Below are 21,866 nucleotides of genomic sequence, written 5' to 3'. Positions count from 1 at the left end.
GTTTCAATTTACTTCCTGAATAGAAATATTACCCTCAGTTTCACAGACAAGGCTTAAGCTAGTCTCAGGCTGAAATGCATGTTTAAGCTGTTTTAACTTAAAGCAATTTACACTGACATATCTTAAAATATGTCTGCCATTTTTGTCTCAAGATGCACACCAGTAATGTTACATCTAAGGCACATTTATAAAAGCTACTTAAATGTCCTAATTAAACTAAGGCCTAATCCTGGCTTAATCTAAACCCTGTCTGTGAAACCAGGCCTTATTTCTTTCTCTTTTCTTTTTTTTAAATACCGCCCCCAAACTTATGAATGGTAGTGTAAATATTGTTTTATGATTTCAAACCAACCAAACAAACGTGTAAGTAAAAGTGCAGATGTGTGTTTCTTTAAATTAAAGACAACCTCTTGGATTTATATTTTATTTAATGCAATGACATTTATTATAAGCGGATATTTAAACAGATATTTTGCAGATATTTTTCTGGTCACTGTATGTTCAAACAGGAAGTTTGTGAAAGGATCAGCACTGATGCATTGACACATATCTGATGTTACCGGGAATCTGTCTGTATGTCTTTCAAGAAAAACACTTTACAAAATGTTCCAGTCAAATGACCCGGTGACACCAGGTTTGTCAGCGCAGCTCAGAGGGTAGATGAAGGTATGTGTGTGTGTGTGTGTGTGTGTGTGTGTGTTCATATCTGTCCTCTGTTACACTTCTCTCATTCATGCCCCCTTCATGAACCCCAGATAGGAGTGCGATTTGGTGAGCAGCTGGCATACCTTTCAGCAACAGGTTTACAACATGTCTGCCGCTTCATTCCACTCCTTTGCACAGAGCAATAAACTCAAAACATATACGTGTACAAACGCAAACTTAGACTGCACTAAAAGTCTTTAAATACATTTTTTAACTAACATTTTTCATTTTTACATTTTAGACTCCTGTTGTCAAGCCAAGGTTAGTGATAGTGAAAAAAAAAATGTAGGTCATTTTCATGGCATCCTAAGACTTTTGAATATAGAGTTATAAATTATTTTGGAATTTTACATTATTTATTTATTTGTGTGTTTGTTTGCTTATAAATAAATAAAGTTAGGAAATGTTATGTTATATTAAGGCTTTAGAATATATAGTTATTTTATTTGGGAAATAAATTTCCAAAAAGCAAACAAACAAATAAAAATAAATAAGGCCAAATAAATGAAATTAGGCCATTTTTCATGGCATCCCAAGACTTTGGAATATGTTGTTATGTGGGAAATAATAAATCTTTATTTATTTGGAAAATAAATAAATTCAGTCATTCATTCAGGTAAGGAATAAGATATTATTGTACAAATATTTTAGGATCTGTATTGTCCAATCAGCTGTTTTAGTATTTTTTTGTATGAAGGATCATTGGAATATTTGTCAAAGATGTAAATGACTCGAAGTTCAAGGATTAATTCTTCTTCCACGGTCACGGTCTCATCAGATCTGTAATGCTGAATGTTCTGCAAGAACGGTTTGCCCTTATCTCTTTGAATCTCTCTTTGGATTTTTTAACTTGAAACTCAAAGGTGACCTTTTGACCCGGCTGTCAACCTCGCTGCCCTCCAAACCCTTCCACCGCTTCTTTGAAAGGGACTTGACAAGAACAACAACTGTGCTCATCACTTAGGAATTCCCAACCCTTGACCTTCCTGCATTCATCACAATAGTCAAGAGTCACACTTTCAAGTCACCGTGGCTTTCAGAAGGCGCCATTGCGTGTGTAAACATTTATGGATATTCAAGTTCTCAGACTAACGTCCAGTTGCAAACGTGACACACTCTGTGCATTCGGGAACACTGTCCTGATTCGATGTCTTCGGTCTTTGTTCCGTGTCGCTCTTTCTCTTTTTCATCACTCTCTCCCATCCGCATTATAAGGAACCCCTGAGAGGAGCAAAGGGGGAGAGAAAGAAAGAGAGCAGAGGACTGGAACAAGGGAAATGGATAGAGGGGGGTTATTGTGGAAAAGGGGATTACTGCTCGGCATTGTCCTGCCTTAATCCCACCATTTTACTATCATTTAACACCTTTCAATGGTGGCCCCCACTTCCCATCCTCCTCCGCACACACAATCTGCTCTCAACCTCCCTCCTCAGACGGCGTGAAATTTGTTATTCAGCCTGTGTCGAGCAGGTGGGGGGGCAGGGTGTTGGGTGGGGTGACAAGTTTTGGGGGGGCGCCCGGCCGTTTTTTGACCCCAACTTCATCTATTTTCCACAGCTTGACTCAGGGGCCCCATAACCCCCTTTGTTGAGATTGATGGCCTGCTGTTGTAAGAGAAACCAACACACTGCTCAAACAAGCATACATGGACATTATTGGCAGTGAGGCCGACTTGTGACGCCATTCATGGATGTTTCCCAAATGACAGCCTTTCTTGAGAGCAAATGTATTTCACTGCAAAGTTTTCATTGTGTAAATGACAAGACACTATAGTTCAACACTTAATTTTCTGAAAGTAATCAAAAACCACACTTGAGTGTCATTTCCGCCATGTATTGTGTCTAAAGGCAATCTGGAAATGACGGTTGTGGAAATTACATTTTCAACATTTTTGGTAAGAAATAGCTAACTAATTTGTCTTGCTAAAGCTAATTTCAAAGCTAAAATTGTATGCATATGAAATACATACAATTAATAATTATATTTTGTGCACAAGTGATTACGTTGATTTTTTTCACATTACCTTGTGTTTTATTCACTCAGCTTTGAAAATAAATTGTTTCGCGTCACGGAAATGACATCACAGCTGTCAGATAGTTTCTGCATCTGAAATCGCATACTCTCTTGAGTAGGATCTTATATTTAAAAAGTAATTACTTCACGGCTGTTAAAAAGTATGTCGTAATCATGTGACCTACCAGCGTCAGTTGCGTCACTTCACTAATCACAAATCCACTCCCGTGGCCTCATGGGATAGTAAAGTGTCCATCGTGTGCACACATCAGAGTCTCGCCTGACGTAGTAGGTCAACTCTTTTATGAGTACTGTGAATTCGGACATCTTTTGTCATATACTGTTTTTCGCCTACTATATAGTAGGGAAGTATGCAATTTTGGATGCACACAGTGTTTATGCATTTTAATAGCTTAAGATTGAAAGTCTATAGAACTGGGAGGGTAAAACAATGAAATCTGTACATGAAAGACATTTGAAAAGTAGAAAAAATAAATGATAAAAAAAGGTTTCCAAGTCAGTTTTAATTTGACCTTCATATAATAAAAAGGACAAAAGATGTCGAAATCTAAAACTGTTCGTTTTCCTAAAAGTGGTCTTGAATTTCTATCCACAGCACAAAGGGGAAAGAAGTAGAAGCCAAGAGGGGTGAGTACACAACGGGTAACCCTAACGTCTGTGATACCTCTTAAAAAGAATTCATTTTCCACCATCCATCCATCCTTCCTTCCTCTCCACACTGCACTCCTTCTGAGTAAAAGTGCAGCTGTCATTTGTAGTCCTCAGTTTGTCCGCCCCCTGCGAGCGCTCTGAGGGTCGTGGGATGGGGGTGGGCAAGAGTTAGACATTGTTTTAAAGAGGGAGGGAATGTAGGGGGGACTGAACAGGTGCTGCCCCCCCCACTCTCTCCAGAGTCCATCTCATCCTGCGTCCCTGAGGAGAGGAAGTCAGGGCTCTGTTAAAGGGATTAGAGGATTGGATCAAACAGAAGAGCGGACGTTCTCTCTCTGTGAGGCAAAACCATGAATTGGTCGACACGAAATCGCATATAGTTGGTAATACATTTGGTTTGAAACTTTAATTCGCGACCGTTAAAAAAGTACTATCTATATAGATAGTATATACACTATCCATTATATACCGCCATTTTGTCATTATCATGTGACCTATACGGAGTCAGTGGCGTCAAATCACTTTCATTCACAAATACTCTCTCCACATGTCCATCGAATGCACATTTTGAAGTTGTAGGTCATCCGGATTCGCCTACTTTTATGAAAACTATGAATTCAGACTACTCGGCTCACATACTTTTCGCTTATTATATAGTAGGCATATTTCACAATATTACTGTTTTTAAATGAATGCAGCCTTGGAGAGCATAAGAGACTTCTTTCAAAAACATGAAATAAATGTTACCGACCCCACTTTTGTATATTGTGCATTTGTATATGTTGTGTATATATACTATATACACTATATATTAATACACTATATATACTATATACACAACAATAGTGTATATAGTTAGCCTATATATTTAAGAACATATTGCCCCCAATAATAGCTTCAATGTAGTTTGCTACTTTTTGTTAGTTGCGTAAAGTAGCAAACTACTTTTACAAAAACCTAACTTGATTGTAGTTGAACTACTTTAAATAAGGATTAGCTTAGTTTGCCAAGTGACAATTTCAAAGTAACACCCAAAAGTAAATGTAACCACTGATCTAAGCCTTTATAATATCAAATAATTTATATAGATCAGTGTTTACATTTTGTTCTCATAAACAGTGTTGTGGATGTTACTTTGAAAGTGTCATTTGGCGAACTAAGATAATCCTAATTCAAAGTAGTTCAACTACAATCAAGCTAGGTTTTTTGGAATGAACTGATGGAATGCAATGGGGCAAACCCATCAAAGTATTATGATGGCAATACCCTAATGGCAGCAATAAACCTGAGAGGAAAACAATGGCGAAGGACGTTTGCCTCGCCTTTGCCCCAAGTGAATTTCGGACTGGTTGAATGAGAGGTCAGAGCAATTTAACACCACTTCGCTCAAAGGGTAAGGTCATGCTTGGGCAGGTGGTGGTCAGTTTAGCACAAGAGTGTCTGCCTTCTCTGTGTGTGTGTTTGTGCAAGACAGGAAGCAGAACTGTTACGCTAGTAAATACCAGCACACAGGCATCTGACACGATGGGAAGCTGGAACGTCGGAGATACGGGCTGGGGGTGCTTTAGTTGAAACAGAAATAGGCCTGCTATAGCCTCAGTGTTTTGGCATGTGGAGGGGAGGAGGTTTGTGCAGTGTTGGGTTTCACAATTGCTGGCGTCCTGAAAGGAGAAAAAAGTGGTGGTTGTTCTCAGCGCTAGCTAGCTTCCTGTTGCGGCTCTGTGTCTCTACATGTGTTTGTTTGAGTTTGTTTATGAGGATGTTACTATGACTAGGATGTGAGTGAGTCATTTAGGGCCAGTGTGAAGTTTCATTCTTAGTTTGTGTGTGTGTGTGTGTGTGTGTGTGTGTGTGTGTGTGTGTGTGTGTGTGTGTGTGTGTGTTGCAAAACTAGTTTGTTTGGCCCCATTAAACGAGTTGTCATACTTGAATTTATGTCTGTTGTAACTTCACCTCCGACTGCATGTTTTTATGCCACTGAGGATATCATTTTTAAATATGGTTTCGCGCATCAAGTCCAATAAGAGTTGTGGGCTACTGTAGATGAAGCCTTAAATTATACAGAAGTGTATCCGTTTTGGTGTTTGCCGAGTCTCCACTAAAGGTAGAAAGAACAGGGCTAAAAGGAAAATATTGATTGTAATGTGTTTCCTGTTCTTAGCTTTCACTCTGGTGTCAATCTTCAGAGAGAACACAGTGTTCTAACAGACTGTGTATGTATACAACAGGCAGACGAAACACACATCTCTGAGCTGAGACTAAATGTCATCACAAAATCAATAGTATTAGCATAAAGAAAATTAGTTCTGGTTTTAGGACCAACCATATTTTTTTTTGCCTTTTAGTACATTTCTATTTTTTATATATATATATTTTTTATATTATTTTTATTACATAAATATAATTAAGTTTTAAAATAAGGTTTAATATTCTTATAATATTTAATACATTTAGTAATTCATGACATGAAGTTATTTTGTAATCTATATCAAATTCTGTTCGTTTTTCTCGATTGCTTAAACACATTTCTTGAAACCATGCCTCGTATTCTCAAAACAGTAAACGTCTCACCCAATTCTCCAAGCATCCTATTTTGAGGTCAAAATGAAGTTCTACACTCCAAACCATTCACTCTTGCTGAAAAAACAAACTTTGCCCTAAGACATCACACACAAGCCCTCACAAACACTAGTCGTTCACACTGGTGCAATGAATTCAAAACAACATTTCCAAAACTGGTAAGTTATGTTGCTTGTGGTTCCCCCCTCTCAAACCTTTTCACATGATGAACACAAAAGACACAACCAATGGATACATTGGTAAAAAAACGTATTCCTTAATGTACTGTACAGTACAATACACCAAACAAACAAACAAAAAAAATACTCTGCCCCAACATCCCGTCTTTGGAGAATCTCGTCCACATCACAGGCTATATTGGCCCTGGCCAGACAGAGGGGTAAAATCCTCTTGCATGCCTGTTCCCCGCTGGCACGCATCAACTGAAATATTTGGCAGGCTTCTTCCATTTCATCGTCTCTGTGTCCTAGAAAAATAGAAGTACTTATTACTGTAACTGTAACACATCCTTTTTACAAAATGAATTCAGAAAAATGTATGTGAGGCAATTTGATGCATTTCTTTTTATTACAGTAGTATAGGGCAACAGCTACAGAGTACATGTATGTGTTGTAACAGCACAGTGTACTGCACTCAAAAGTTACAGTAGAGAGCAGTCTGAAGTACATCTACTGTACCTGTTTTTCTCCATGAAGGTTCTTATGATCGAGGCGACGGTGAAGCGACTCAAGTTTGGCTGTGACAATGTGAACAATGACATGGGCAACTAGAGTGGCACTACTTGTCTTTTTGGCCTTCACCTTCCTCATCCTCTTCCTTCACCTCTTCCTCCACTCCCATCTACTCTTCTTCCTCCTCCTCCTCCTCCTCCAGCTGAAGCTGTGCTGACTTGAGTGAACATTATTGAATGTTAGTGCTTTCTAAAAGACAACATGGTGTAGGCAATGAGAAATGAAGATTTGTGTAGAGTTTTGCAGTGACTGTTCAACAAATGTAAATATAAATAATATATGAACTTATATTATAATATTTTCAATATTTAGTAATTCATGATAATTCAAAGTATTTTGAACAAGCAATTAAATAGTAAACAAAAAATGTGAAGTGTATCTTTGATTTATGATCATTTGTCTTTTTTTATAACATGTAACTGTCACATATAAGTAAATAATTTATAAAATGCATTTTAATTCAAAAGTAAATACATATTTAATTAGAACTTAAATAAACAAAAAGAAAAAGTGAAATAATATGTTATTATGTTTCTTGGATTTCAGTAATAGGCCTACATATTTTTTGCATTATGGTAATGAGAATGTGATTAATTGTCACCAATATATATATATTTATATATTTATATATATATATATATTTCTAATACATTTATATATATAATTTATATATAATTATATATTTATATATATATTTATATATTATTTATATATTTATATATTTATTTATTTTTAAGTTTAGTGTGAAGTATGACCCAGGTTTCATCCAGGCCAGGTATGTTATCATAAACATCAGGATTATACTTTTGTCTGTATAATAACATATTTGTAAAAACAATAAAGCCTCCCTCTACTCTTCTAAACGCAGTCCTTTCTGTAAATGACATGCTCTGCTCTACCTATCCGGCAGCGTTCATTCAAACAGAGGCCGATCCATTCAGAAGCCCAGAGTGCACTGCACACTCATTCATGCGCAGCACAAGCCCTGCCTTCGCTCTCTCTCTCTCATTCACTCACTTTCTTTCTTTATTTATCTCCCGGGTTTGCTTAGCAACCGCGTCGCAAAGTGAAGCACTGCAGCGGTGAGTCAACCTGCTGTCGTACTGGCGAGAGATGGAAGGACAGATGATATAAGCTAGAGATGCTGTCAGACTCAAGTGATGTGAATCTAATCTAAACCAGGTGAGAAACTGAACACATTCAGGTGTTAAAATGTGTGTGTGCTGTTAAAGGTCACAGAGGTCAGATGCACAACTTGAGTTTCCTACCGTTTTGCAGGTTTGCACTCTTCACGCTTCTTCTTTACCCCAGTTCTCTCCCTCACTCCACTGTTCTTGTTTCTGAACCATGAGACATATTAATCATTTCCTGGATTGCAGCCACTCACAAGGCAGGTCTGAGCTCCTGTGATCTGAGTGAGTCTTAACTCACTTCCTGTGTCTGGCTGAGTTTGTGTGCTGAGTGGGCGAGCTGAAATGACTAGAGCCGTGTCACAGCACTGGAAAAAGAATTAGAAAGACAAAGACGCGGCGAGAATATAAATCTGCATCACAATCTGTAGGTGTGTATCCGTGTCATAATTAACTTTTGTTTTTAAGAGCAATATTTGCCACCTGAGGGCGTTTATGAGGGCGTATTTGTTATCTAACCATATTACACACAATTTGTCATCTATGTTGTCTAATACTTCAACTCAATTGACTGAGATAATGAGAGATAATGAGAGATAATGAGCCTGGTTTCTCCCAAGGTTTTTTCTTTTGGGTCCTTACCACTGTTGCCTTTGTCGCCTTTGGCTTGCTTAGTTGGGGACACTTAATTTTCAACAATATTATTGATCTGCCTGCATTGACACCATTACGTGAGAACTGAACTGAGCTGGACGATGACATCACTGTTTTCTCCAGAGCGGCTGTATATATAAATGAACTAAATTAATAACTTTTTTATAACAAAAATGAACCATCACCGAACATACTTAAGCTGAACTTTGACGCTATTTTCTTCTAGATCTGCTGTACAGCCGGAACTAACTTTCTTGCATTATTTTCCTGTTTGTAAAGCTGCTTTGAAACAATCAGTTTTGTAAAAAGCGCTATATAAATAAAAGTGATGACTTGACGTCAAATGACCTCAAAATTAGGTCAAATTAGTAGGATTGCGTGAATTTTAATTGTCTTTTATGAACCGCTTTAGCCCTGACTGATTTGTTAGGTTAATTCAAGTCAGGTTTTGGATTGTAATCCCCAATTTTCTTAGCGCACTTTATGGAACAGGTTTCTGGTGTGTCTGTATAACAACGGTCTAACCTGGTTTGCTGGAGGTAGTGTGGGTTGTTGAGGCATAAAGTTTTTACTTTTTCTCTCCCTTTTTGTCTCTGTCGCGCTCTCCCCCTCACACATGTTATTTTTAAAAGCACTTTTAAATGATAATGACTATTTTTACTCCTTTTCCATCAAGCTGCGTGGGCTCACACAGAGACAGCGGCGGGTGATTCATATCGGTTGGAGTGCTCCTTTTGTGAACTGCTGCCGCCACATCTCTGCTGTAACACGGCCTTCATAGAAATGAAGCCACGAAGGGCCTTGAAATGGATGGAAGCAACACAAACAGATCTGTAAGCTCTGTGCTGACATTCACAGAGCAAATCTATTCATAGAAATTCAAGGTTTAAATGTCTTCATTTCATTTGCACCTGTTGTTGTAGCTTGTGATGTACAGCATGTAAGACTGTTAGGATGCCATTAGCGTTTTTTCGCTAATACATCTGTTGTTCATGCTTTAACTTCAAATTGTCCTATTGTTTATGTTTCTAAGTGAATAGACTTACGGTTTTCACCTTGTGAACGGTAATACAAAGGAAAAAATCCAGAACATTGGCGTAACTTGAGAGAACCCTAATCTTTTAGTCTGTGTCTGTTAGCTTTGAGGCTAAATATTAGCACACGCCTAAACATTAATACGTTTTATCAAATACACACATTTAAAATTGTGTCTTTCTCTTCTAAAACATTCATGGCTCATCTTGCACTACATAGATCTCATCTTACCCAATCAGAGGCTTTCTAGAATGAGATTGTCCCGCCCACCTAATACCGCTTACTTCTGACTAGCAATAAGAATTAGCAAATCATGCTCCTTGGTGTGATGTAAAATCAAAAGATAATGGCTAAAAAGGGGAAGTGTCCCTCAATACAAGTCACCACAATTTCCTGTTTTAGTGTTAAACACATGAACAACAAGAGCCTTCAATGTTATGAATTCAAATGTGTTGCACACCTGATTGCAAATAACACGGACACACACTTTTGGTTCTGGTGGATGATTAGATTAGAGAATATGGCAGCAAAGTCCGTCATGCTGTAAATCAACAGCACATCTCATTTCTGCGAGCAGGAACGGAAGGAATCTCGTGGAGTTTTTGTCATGGAGAGACAAGCGTGGGCTGCGAAGAAGCACAGAGCGACAGAGTTCTTGTTTTCCGCTGCTAAAGTCCAGAAGCGAGTGAAAACACAAAAAAACAAAAGCTTTAATTCCAAACAAAGCACTTCTGTGTGTCCCTTCTTGGAAGACATTCCAATACAGCATTCCAGAGCTTGTGTAGGTGGAGATCTCGACCACTGGGTCTGAGGATAATTAAGTTTGTAATTTTTAATGAAATGTCCCACCTACACACACTGAATGTCCTGAAACCTCTTTGTCTCCTTCCGACTGCCCTTCTCTCTACATACACAATATGATATACATGAAATGATAAATAATATCCAAAAATGTATTATATCTTTGTGTGTGAGTATATATTAGTGCTCGCAAATCGACATAATAATCGCATCTAACATAAAAGTGTTTGTTTACATATGTGTGTATATATATTATTATATTTAGATATATTATATATGTATGTGTGTGTATGTATACTGTATATATATATCTGTATATGGGAATCCAGAAGAGTTGCTTTTTAAGCACACACACATACACATATACAGTATATATATATATATATATATATATATATATATATATATATATATATACGTATCAGTGCTGTCAAATTGATTAATCACAATGAATTGCATTGCGAATAATCACATCTAACAATGGAGTTTTTGTTTACCTTATATATACACACACACACACACACACACACACACACACACACACACACACACACACACACACACACACACACACACACACACACACACACACACACACACACACACACACACACACACTGTGTACACATATATATATGTAAAGAAGAACTTTTATGTTAGATGCGATTAATCGCAATGCAATTAATTAGGTATTAATATATATATGTGTGTGTGTGTGTGTGTGTGTGTGTGTGTGTGTGTGTGTGTGTGTGTGTGTGTGTGTGTGTGTGTGTGTGTGTGTGCGGAAAAAGCAACTTATCTGGATTCCCATCCCATGTACAATGTAAAACTTATCTGGATTCCCATCCCATGTGCATGGCTCTTCAATTTCTGATGAAAAATATCAACATTACTGATGTCTTCTAAGCAGTTCTGGCTTATTCTGAAGCCTCTTTGTATTCAAAGTGAGTGCGAGATGGAGAGCAGGAGGTAAAGAGATCACTTTGCCAGGGGTGAGTTCTCTCCCCACGTTGGCGGAAGTTCTTACTCTCCATGTGGGTGGTTTGGAGAAGAGCCCGTAGCAGTTAAGTGTGATAACAGCGTATCCACTGTTGCCCACTATGGTGTTTACTCACAGCACTCAAACTCTGTTTTGCCCTGTGTATAACCTCCAGGATGTTTAGTCTTGATAAGCTGTTTGTTATGGAAGAAAAGAAAGATGAGATAATAGACATGCTTCCATATTTCTTTTAAGTCTGTACACCTCCACCATGTTAACAGAAAAAGCACAGATGTGTAAGCTTTTAATTGGTATGTGAGTCCATGGCTTGATTTACACTTTTTAGTTGTATCAGGTTCTTGAGATGGTTTTTTTTTTTTTTTTTTTGGGGGCTGAAAATGTTCTTGATAGGTTTTCCAGATCGGCTTTTTGGATTCTGACGGACTGATTCTGGAAGAACTGGAAAATAAAAGGTTCTCCAATGGCATTAGGCTGTAAAAATGTAAAATTGCTAAGAAAATCATGCACTAATGAACAATAATAAACCTGGAGAAAGGGGGTGGATCATCACACCATCTGTTTCGGCCCCAGTGACTGGCTGGTTATGCACCTGCCCGTTAAAAGTGATTGACAACAGGCGAGGTCATCTAGCCAGGGGTGGCCTGTACTCCTGCAAGTCACATAACAACACAAATGGAGGAGTGCAGCTGGTGAGCAGAGAGGTGGTGGGTGGACGTTGCCTGATGGGAGTACGGGGCGGGTGGGGTTTGGGTCGCTGGAACTTGAGCACCGGAAATTGCTGGGCATGTTGGCAAATCCTTCACAGCGCAGTTTGTAACAAGAGGACGACAAGGGACTGAAACCCTTCACACAGGATTAGCACATTGGCCAAGTATAGTCACAATCTGTTGGGTTTATTTTCAATGCTTTAAAGACTTACAGACGTGTAACAGTAATAGTGGGACAATGGACACATGTTGTCTTAAAACAAATTGTGCCTTGGTCCCTAAAAGCAATAACATATAATTGAATAATATTAACATATTATTTGTCATTTGCAAATATATATATATTTACAAACTCATGTTAGATGCGATTGACAGCAATAAATTAATCGATTTGACAGCAGCACTAATATATATATATATATATATATATATATATATATATATATATATATATATATATATATATATATATATATATATGAAGAGTTCAGATGCAAAAGCCTCTAAGTGCCATCTGAAATTTTCTTCTAGAATGATCATTTTTATCAAGCTTGTATATTTAAGTTCAGTAATTTCACTTAAATGACAACTAATTGGTAATTTTCATTGCCATTTAAGTGAAATTACTGAACTTAAATATACAAGCTTGATAAAAATGATCATTCTAGAAGAAAATTTCAGATGGCACTTAGAGGCTTTTGCATCTGAACTCTTCATATATATATATATATATTAGGCTAATGTATTTAATTGAAATACATTTTGAATAATCACACACACACACTCACACACACACACACACACACACACACACACACACACACACACACACACACACACACACACACACACACACACACACACACACACACACACACACACACACAAATGAATAATAGAATATATTTAAAAAATTAATTTAGACTATTTACAAGGCTATTTTATTTCATTATTAAATTCAAATAGTTGTGTTTTGTCAAAACCTCAAAGTTTTGAAGGATAATATACAGTATATATATATATATATACACACACTACATTTTGACTATTTACAAGGCTATTATATTTAAATATTAGTCTTAATATATATATAAGTATGTAAGTATTTCATTGTGATGTAATATATGTCTAAAACGATCTAATAGTTATAATGATGCGAAATGAATGGGATTCAATGCAGATCACCGAATTAAAACTACAGGAGTGTCTAATATGAGAAAATCCATTCTCTAATACTACTCCTACTCAGATATGTATATATCTTCATGTTGGCGGATATGTAGAATAGATCATTGTTATTATTATAACAACAATATACTATTTTGCCATCAAAAATAATAATTACTCATTTTAACCCTATTTCTTACACCCACACAGGGATTATCCCTTTATCTGATGTATGCAAAAGCCAAGAGGGTGTCAGGTTATACAGCTTGTTTTTGTCTGGACTTGCTTTGAGAGCGGGAGCCTGATCACCTGACAGGAAGTGCCGCAGGGGGGGACATTTCACTCACCAACCCATACCTGGAAATACCAGCCTGTCCACATGGAAAGTTGTTTTGCTCACTTAACACTCAGTAACACTTTATCTTTTGTTTTTGATTGTACAACTGTTCTATATCAAAGATTAATCTAGTCTTTGGTTAGCTTCGACATTTAAATACTAAGTTATATATTTTTGTGATTAGTGAACTGTGTGCTAGTATATCTATTATTCTGCACTTTTTATATTTTGTAATTAGTTTGAATTCATGTTTCATTTGAGCAAAGAAAACAGAGAGACATAAATACATTTGAATAGACAAAATAGCAATTTATTAATAACTTATTTCTTTACATTCGTAACATTGGGGGGGAATTGGTTTTGTAAAACAGCCCCTCCCTCCAATCAGGCCTTTGCTTTGAGGGACAACAAAACACTCTTGAAAACCATCACTTTTCTCACAAAAAAAACTGCATGTCACAGAACTTCCCTGAACAGGAGACACAAAACATTCTCCCAGCTTTGTCAACACAGACCTTAAACCCTTGCGCACAAAAAAATATGCATTTCTTGCTTCGACCCTTCCATTGTCCCCAGAAAAATTACAAAAAGCGAGTAGTATAAAGGCGTATGGGTCCTAAATGAGCATGCATCTGAAACCCCGCCGCATAGCATTCGAGGAATGCCTCGTACGCGTACAAGTTTGGACAACCCCTCTGAACGTGCAAGTTGGTATGGCCAGGTTTGCTAAAAAAAAATGTGAAAAGAAGCATATGGGGAACTGCTCTAAAAGTTTACCGCACAATAACACTTACGTATGTACAGAACTAAGGCAAGAGAATGACGACTTTGATTCGTGATGGTGGTTAAAAGGCTGAGAAAGGCGGAATTGATCCGTAAAGCAAAACTATAAATATATTATACATATACACATTGATGATCTTGCAAAAACCTGTTAAAATTTTTGGCATTTAACTCTTGGATAAAGATAATATTGATCGATATTCAGGTTTTTTTTACATAAAGAGAACGAAAAGGAGAAGAAAAATCTACAGCCGTTCCTTTAAAACAGGTGTATTCTAACTACGGCAAGGCTTACCAACATCTTAATATACACATGTATAAATGTTTTTAAAAATTTCTCCACGCAAATAAGTTGGAGTACAGTACACTCTGCCATCATTACCGAAGGGAAGTCTCATCCCGAAAACAGGCAAGTCTTCATTGAAGACAAGAAGAGCACACCTAGAAAATGTCAAGGTGCAAGTGCTAAACAAAACAAATGAGTATTTGTCATTGTTCAGTTCCAGTCAAGTCTCTTTGGCACACCAGCCCCAAAACATCGGACGTTCTTTCCATGCTTGAATATGTATGTATACGTATATATATGAAACAAACTACTTTAAAGAGTCTTGGAGGTACAGAGTCACATGATCTCTCTCCGTTTAACAGCAGCGTAGAAGCTCTGGGCACACCGCATGCCCCATCAGTGGCTACTCTGGTCGGCCGTCATCTCAAGCCAACATCAATAACGTCAGGAATCCCTCGACAAGTGTCGAAAAAAATGAAACTTGTGTTTCGCTCGATTTGAGAAAAAAGAGGGTCCTCACGTGGACTCCAGAGGGTCCAACTGAAAAACGTTGTGATTGGTTGGCGTGGTGAAGTACAATGGTTGGGTCGGGGCCGCCACGCGGTTGTCGCACGGGCTCTTGAGGCCCAACGTGCGCTCAAAGTCCAAGAGCTGGCCCATGAAGTTGAAGTTGGGTGAGATGTTGGACTTCTTCATCTTGACAATGTCGTACGCGTCGTTCATGGACAGGTTGAGCTTCTGCATGAGGTACGCCACCGTCACAGTTACAGAACGGCTGATACCGGCGAGGCAATGAACGAGCACGCCGCACTTCTGTCCGCGGGCCTCATCTGAGGGGGGAAAAAAAGATGAGATGATTAGTTATCTGTGTGCAACTGACTTATGAATATGCAATTGTACATAAGCTCGGCTGTCGGAATTCATTACGGTCCCTGCGCTGACAAAAGGGGCCTCATTCAGCGGGATTTCTAGTGCATGACTGAAAACAACTCGCTCATTTCTCAGAGAATGCGACATGGAAATGGGCTATTAAGGTTAATCAAATGATCCTTCCGCTCGCCAGGTTACTTGACAATGGTGCCATTTGGGCGTGTAAATGTAGAAGTCATGGCAGCACCCTGTCAAGGCTAACAGGATGTCAACACGGCCCTGTAAATGGTCCTCATTGTGTGGCGAAACATTGCTCTGTCCTAGATTACTTTCAATGCTGCTTGCTTCCTTCCTGTTGAGCTCATATTACTGCCTCCCCCCTCCGTCTCCTGTTTCATCATAAGCCTTTGTGTCACAACCGCAGGATATGTTACTATGCAAACAATAAATACGGTGCCGTCCGTTTGGTTTCAAAACATTGAAAGGCCCTACAGTTTTAATCAAAACAGGGACTGAATGAAAAGCAAATTAAAATGAGAATAATTGTGTTTAAAACTGATTCTTACCAATAAAGCTGATTGCTTCTGGGAAGAACTGTGAGAGATTCTGGCTCCAGTGATCGGAGATGGGAATCTGCTTGTACTTAAACTCCCCAGCATTCTCGAACATGTTGGGAAGATTAGGGGTCACGTTCAAGATGTACTTGATGCCAAACTCCTCCAGGATATCAAGGTTCGTGGAGTCCTTTGCACAGCCCAGATACAGATGCGGCAGGATCTCCACGGGGAATGAGGGCTGGGGGTTTGACAGAGGGCTGCCATCTGAGTCGGTAGCGCTGCATGGGTCTCGGTCGATGTCTGACTCGATGTCTGAGGAGTCAGAGCTGATCCGAAGCCCTCCGAGACCCAGGACCTGGGAGGTCGGTGAACTGCTGCTGGAGGAACCGTCGAGGTTCGTCTCGCACATTGTGGGAAAATCAGCTTGAAATTTGCTGAAGCCACCTGTAAAGTTCAAATTAGAAAACCATTTAACATTTATTCCTTCAAACTAACTAACTATCCTTTTGTTTTTTTTTATCTGATGAGTACTCATTTTTAATAACAAGTAGTGACTTGTATCATTTTCTGTTTCACTAATAACCATTCATTAGATACTGGTACTCTTTATTTACTAGTAACTATTTGAACATTTATAGTTGAAAAGACACTAGACTACCTATTTATTAGACATTAGTGTGTATTCCTATTACTATGTTTAATTCAACTATAAAGTAGCCAACTGCAACTACAGTGGATTACGAAATGTGACTAGTAACAACTGGGATATTTGGTAGTATATCATAAAGAGAAACTAGTTTTGAATAAAACACCAGTATAGGCCATATTTCATACATAGCCTAATATTTGTTAGTATGAACCACAGATTTTTATAGAAACAAATGGTAAAATTTGAAATTTGTTTCAAGTACAATTGGAATAGTTAACAACGGACGTGACAAATAAATACTTGTGTGACTAGATACTAGTTAGCACTATAAATATCTACTAAATAGTTTCAAGTGAAATACATGTAAGCAATTCATAAATACTAGTAACATAAAACAGATACTATTTTGTTGGCAAAAAAATATACCAAGTAAAATCATAAAATGCAGTGGAAATGAACGTACCTTCCAGATAGAAAGCTTTGTAGCCCTCGTCCTTCATTCTCCTCAGCAGTAAACCCAGCACGGACCCGCCGTCGATGTTTTCATTCCACTCTCGGCTGTACTCGTCGTACAACACGATAGTGTCCGTCTTGCACCTCCGTGCAAACATCTCCCTGTCTTCTCCGTTGGAGAGCAGAGACTTGATAGGCAGGTTGCCCTTCTTGAGTCTCCGGAGCATGAGGCTCGGGATGGCCACGTTAATGGCCGTTTCGACGTGCGACGATTCGTAGAGCTCTTGCGCTCGACAGTCCATCACGAGCAAACAGTCCCTGCGCGTTTCCAGCTGCTCCTTCAGCCACTCTACCGTCTTGCTTATAGCCATGACCGAATCGAACTGCACGGGTTTGAACTTATCGAGCATTAGTGAAATAAGGTACGGTACCGTGAGACCTTAAACTGCGGAGAAGACGCGCTGCAAGAGGCCGTGGACGTCTCGGGCCTGGAGCTTTGAGATTCTCACGTCAAAGTCTCTTCTTCTGCACCGTCGAGATGATTTAAATCCTCGGGTTTTCCTTCGAGAGTCAAGCGCAGACTCGCTCTACTTCCACCCCATTCATGCAACTGTGTGCATTTATCAATGACTCACACTAGCCAGTGAGTGCGCGAGCCACAGCCACTGACGTTATCATATGTTATATAACCTCTTTTCTCTCGCGCCGTCGATTTTCGCACGAATCAATCTAGATATCCAGTCGAATATCGATTGTAGACTAATAACGAATGCAAAACGCTTCGTAGCTTTATTTCCCTGCGAGATTTATCCCGGAGAATGCAACACTGCGTCCTCTAGTCCTAGATGCGCTCTCTGTCACAGCGAGCTCGTGAATGGATACAAGCGCGAGGCGTTTCAATGGATACATTATGTCGGCCAGCCAATCAGGAGGCGCCGAGAAATCGTCGCCGTGGAAACGGGGCCGGATGGAACAGACTGTGTTGATGAATTGTTAATAAGTTTGTCATTCACAAAAACGGAAAGGAATTTCCGCTCCGGATCAGCGGAGTGCAAACACACAGTAAAGAGGCACTGCACGGGAAGGAAGGAGTGCGAGTGTATTTGGTGAGGGGTCTATATCCTACCTCATGCTCAGGTTACACACTTGAACTCCGTTTAGCCACGTTTCAGCTGCTGTTTGTAGGTCGGGTTGTGGAGTCTCGTGCGTCGCTGCCTGCCGACGATTAAATGAACGTAGCTTATGTGCTGTCTGTGTTTTCAAATGTCGTTTTTAATTTCATACACTGTTAAAAAAAAAAGTATATTATTTTTTATCACGTTTTATCTTATGTCAAATTGTCAATTCAACTTCGATAATGTGGTTCAGATAACATAATATTTCATTGTGTCAACTCAAATGTTTAATTTCAGTAAACTCAAAATTTTAAGGCAACCAGGTAACTTACTTTTTTTAAGTTAAACCAATATTTTTTACAGTATGCACACTGTAGTATTAGTGTAGTACACTAGTGTAGTAGTGTAGTAACTAGTTAGCCTACGTTTCAAATTGTCATCATATAAAATGATCAACACACAATAAAACTATGGCTTAATAAGTAAATAAAGCAACATTATTTGTCAGTATAAGCATGGAATAATAGCCTAATAACAATATGCAATGAAATAATAATCATGCAACAAAACATTTGCTTAAGAAAACCGACAGTGCCAGAAATTGAATTGCATAAAATGTTAAATAAAACAGCCTATGCATAAAGATAAAAACATGGTAACATTTTTGCAAAATCGCGCGTGATTTGATCAATCTGACTGTATTTATCGCCTTGATCGATGGCTCAATCCGAATTCAATGAAGGTGGGGAGCGCGAATGATCGCCCCAATAAACACACAAACAGGGCCATCAAAATAGTTTAACACCAGATGCAAATTGGGAGTTTCTCTTCACCTCCTACAGTCATTTCCTACACTGAACCTATAATGTCATCTTGTGTGTCGACATACCACGTGTGCAAGCTTTGAAAAAAAAATCCCTCACAAATCCCTCAACAGCTGCACCGGATTCCTGCGCATACATTAAACCAGATGTCTTTGAAAATATTTTACGTCAATTTTATTGCTATCGGTTTCATTAAGGTCAACAAGGTTTATTTGAATTGCATACTGATAAACAACAGCGCATGTATTCGTTAAAAGGTCAGGTCTGGTCTCTGGTGCTCAGAAATGCTGAAGCTTAAAAACAAGAGGCTAAATGTTATTTAACACTGCATCTGGTAGGCGAGTTTAGAGAATTTTCCTAAATGAATCCCTGAGATTTAATATGTTAAAATAATCATCTTTATGAAATATGTGTTCACTTTGGTCTAAGTGAATGTAGTAGCCCAGATTAGGGTGACCTGATTAACATGCTGTCAGACTTCCTGTCTCCTGTGTCATTTGGCAGTGAATTGCTCATTAATTGTCCATCAAGGCTCTCTCTCATCATTCACATGCACAGGAGTCACATGGCCAAAGGTGTGTTCAGTTTCACCCCGCTTAACATATGAAACGCCACACAGTACCAAGATAATGGCCATTATCCTGTAGCTTGTGGAGATCCTTCTGGGGAGGCTGAATTGTATTCTCATTGTAATCCACTTTGGCTGCTTTACTGTCCATCTGGATGAGCTTTTGTCTTTGAGAGACGTGGTCCCTCTACAATTTCCACAATCTTAAATCTTATAAATCACTTGATTCTTTGAATTGTCAGTACAGAATTGTATAACAAAAGAAATAAAAAGAAATAAAACTTGACACTAATCATCATGATTACTAGAATGTCATTCAAACAGATGTGCCATAATTTTATTTGCTATTCCTTTGATCATAATTTAAAAAGAAAACACACACACACACACACACATATATATCTGCCTCTCTCTCTCTCTATATATATGTATACTGTATATATATACTTTAATATGACTTTTATGGTAACAAAATGAAATAGATAATAAATATAATAATAATGCATATAATAAAAATATTACCTATCACAACTGAAAACAAAATGGCTGCTGCATACAAAAATATAGAGTATTTTAATTTAACAAAATGAAAAAAAAACATTAATAAAACTGAATAATAATATTAACAAAATTCTAAAATAAACAAAGACAGATCATCATATATAGTTTATATATCATTTTTTTATATGAAAAAAATCTATTAATCTATTAATAATATGAATTTATGTATACTTTTACTTTTATTGTAACAAAATTAAATGGAATATAAACAAAAATATCAAGAATATAATATTCTGTGAAAAAATTAGAGGCAGATACATAGAAAAAAACATTAATAAAAATGAATAATAATATTAACAAAATTCTAAAATAAACAAATACAGATCATCATATATAGTTTATATATCATTTTTTATATAAAAAAAATCTATTAATCTATTAATAATATGAATTTATATATATATATACTTTTACTTTTATTGTAACAAAATTAAATGGAATATAAACAAAAATATCAAGAATATAATATTCTGTGAAAAAATTAGAGGCAGATACATAGATTAATAATCATTTTATTTGTTTATTTTAACAAATTTAACAAAATTACATTAATGAAACTTAATAATAAAACATGTCAACAAAATTGTATAATTATTAATAAATAAACAGAGACAGATAGCATCATATATAGTTTAATAATAATTTTAAAATATTTTTAGTTAGCACACAAATAATATACAAAAATATAAAGAATATAATATTTTGTGAAAACATGGAAGAGACAGAATTTGTCAAAGTTTAAATGAATACCTCTGAAAATGTTTTAGAAGTTAATTCAAAATCATAGAAATAAATTAAAAATAATTTTCCTTTGTGTATTCACACTGTATGTGTTGTACACTACTGACAGAATAAATACGAACACTTATTTTGAGAAATCCCCTCATTTATTATTACCTTATTGTAATACATCGATCTGTAATGTTTGTCAACAACAAATGGTGCAAACCATCAAGCAGACTCCAGTTAAAGTCAACCTTTAAACAGACACATGCAGGTCATCCGGCTCCAGCAACCGGCATGCAAACAGATAAGCGCTCAGTTCTTCCTGCTATTATCACAGAACTGATGATATCTTGTGTGTCAGAAGCAAGCGCAGCACAAAATAGCCCTGTGGTTGGAACATACAAAACTCTTGAACTTTGCAGCTATTTTCATCTAGCCAAATGCACGTTACAGACCATTTGCAGTCGTGTATGAATTACAATGTTTCTTTCCAAATACATTCAAATACCTTTAGGGAAATGTTTGGGATAGCGTGTATGTAGACTTGTGGTTTTGGGGGGGGGGGCTGGAAGTTTATGCCACTCAACAGGCCCACTAGACTGTGAGGTTTAGACAATACCGGCTCCGCTTTTATCTGCCGGGTCTCTGTCTCGCATCAGGGTCTCTGCTGACCCCCCGCCATCTCTGAGAGCAGCCCATAGTGCTCTTGGGATGAAAGGTCAATCTGATTGTGTTGTGAATCTCCAGGGTTTCTCTTTTCTTAAACTAACTGCTGCCCCCACCTCCTCATTTTCACCTATGATACAGTGCAACTTCCTGCCCTCGTGATGTTTACTTCCTCTCTCATGTTGACTTACTTTTGTTCCTCTTTGTGAGCCGATTTCTTCCTGGGGGTTGGTGGACTTTCATAAACATCACAACTGCAAGTCATGCCTGTAAAGA

The 21,866-nt window shown here is 37.7% G+C and overlaps 1 protein-coding gene and 1 long non-coding RNA gene across 2 annotated transcripts; both read right to left on the bottom strand.

The window, feature by feature from the left end:
• Nucleotides 1-1,144: 1,144 nt before the first annotated feature.
• LOC309489916 lies at nt 1,145-8,084 on the bottom strand. The gene is made up of 3 exons (XR_014202567.1): nt 7,970-8,084; nt 6,648-6,890; nt 1,145-6,436 (listed from the first exon to the last, which is right to left on the bottom strand). It is a non-coding gene; the product is annotated as an uncharacterized lncRNA (long non-coding RNA).
• Nucleotides 8,085-13,816: 5,732 nt separating this feature from the next.
• dusp6 (dual specificity phosphatase 6) lies at nt 13,817-17,994 on the bottom strand. Its single transcript, XM_082160300.1, has 3 exons — nt 17,141-17,994; nt 16,038-16,472; nt 13,817-15,431 (listed from the first exon to the last, which is right to left on the bottom strand). Exons 1-3 carry the CDS (start codon nt 17,538-17,540, stop codon nt 15,118-15,120), a joined length of 1,149 nt encoding a protein of 382 aa, XP_082016426.1. The 5' UTR covers nt 17,541-17,994; the 3' UTR covers nt 13,817-15,117.
• Nucleotides 17,995-21,866: the final 3,872 nt, after the last annotated feature.

Source organism: Leuciscus leuciscus (assembly GCF_965113295.1).
Source record: "Leuciscus leuciscus genome assembly, chromosome: 25".
NCBI classification, from domain to species: domain Eukaryota; kingdom Metazoa; phylum Chordata; class Actinopteri; order Cypriniformes; family Leuciscidae; genus Leuciscus; species Leuciscus leuciscus.
Note: the sequence above shows the minus strand (reverse complement) of the source record. Positions and strands in the feature narration are given on the sequence as shown.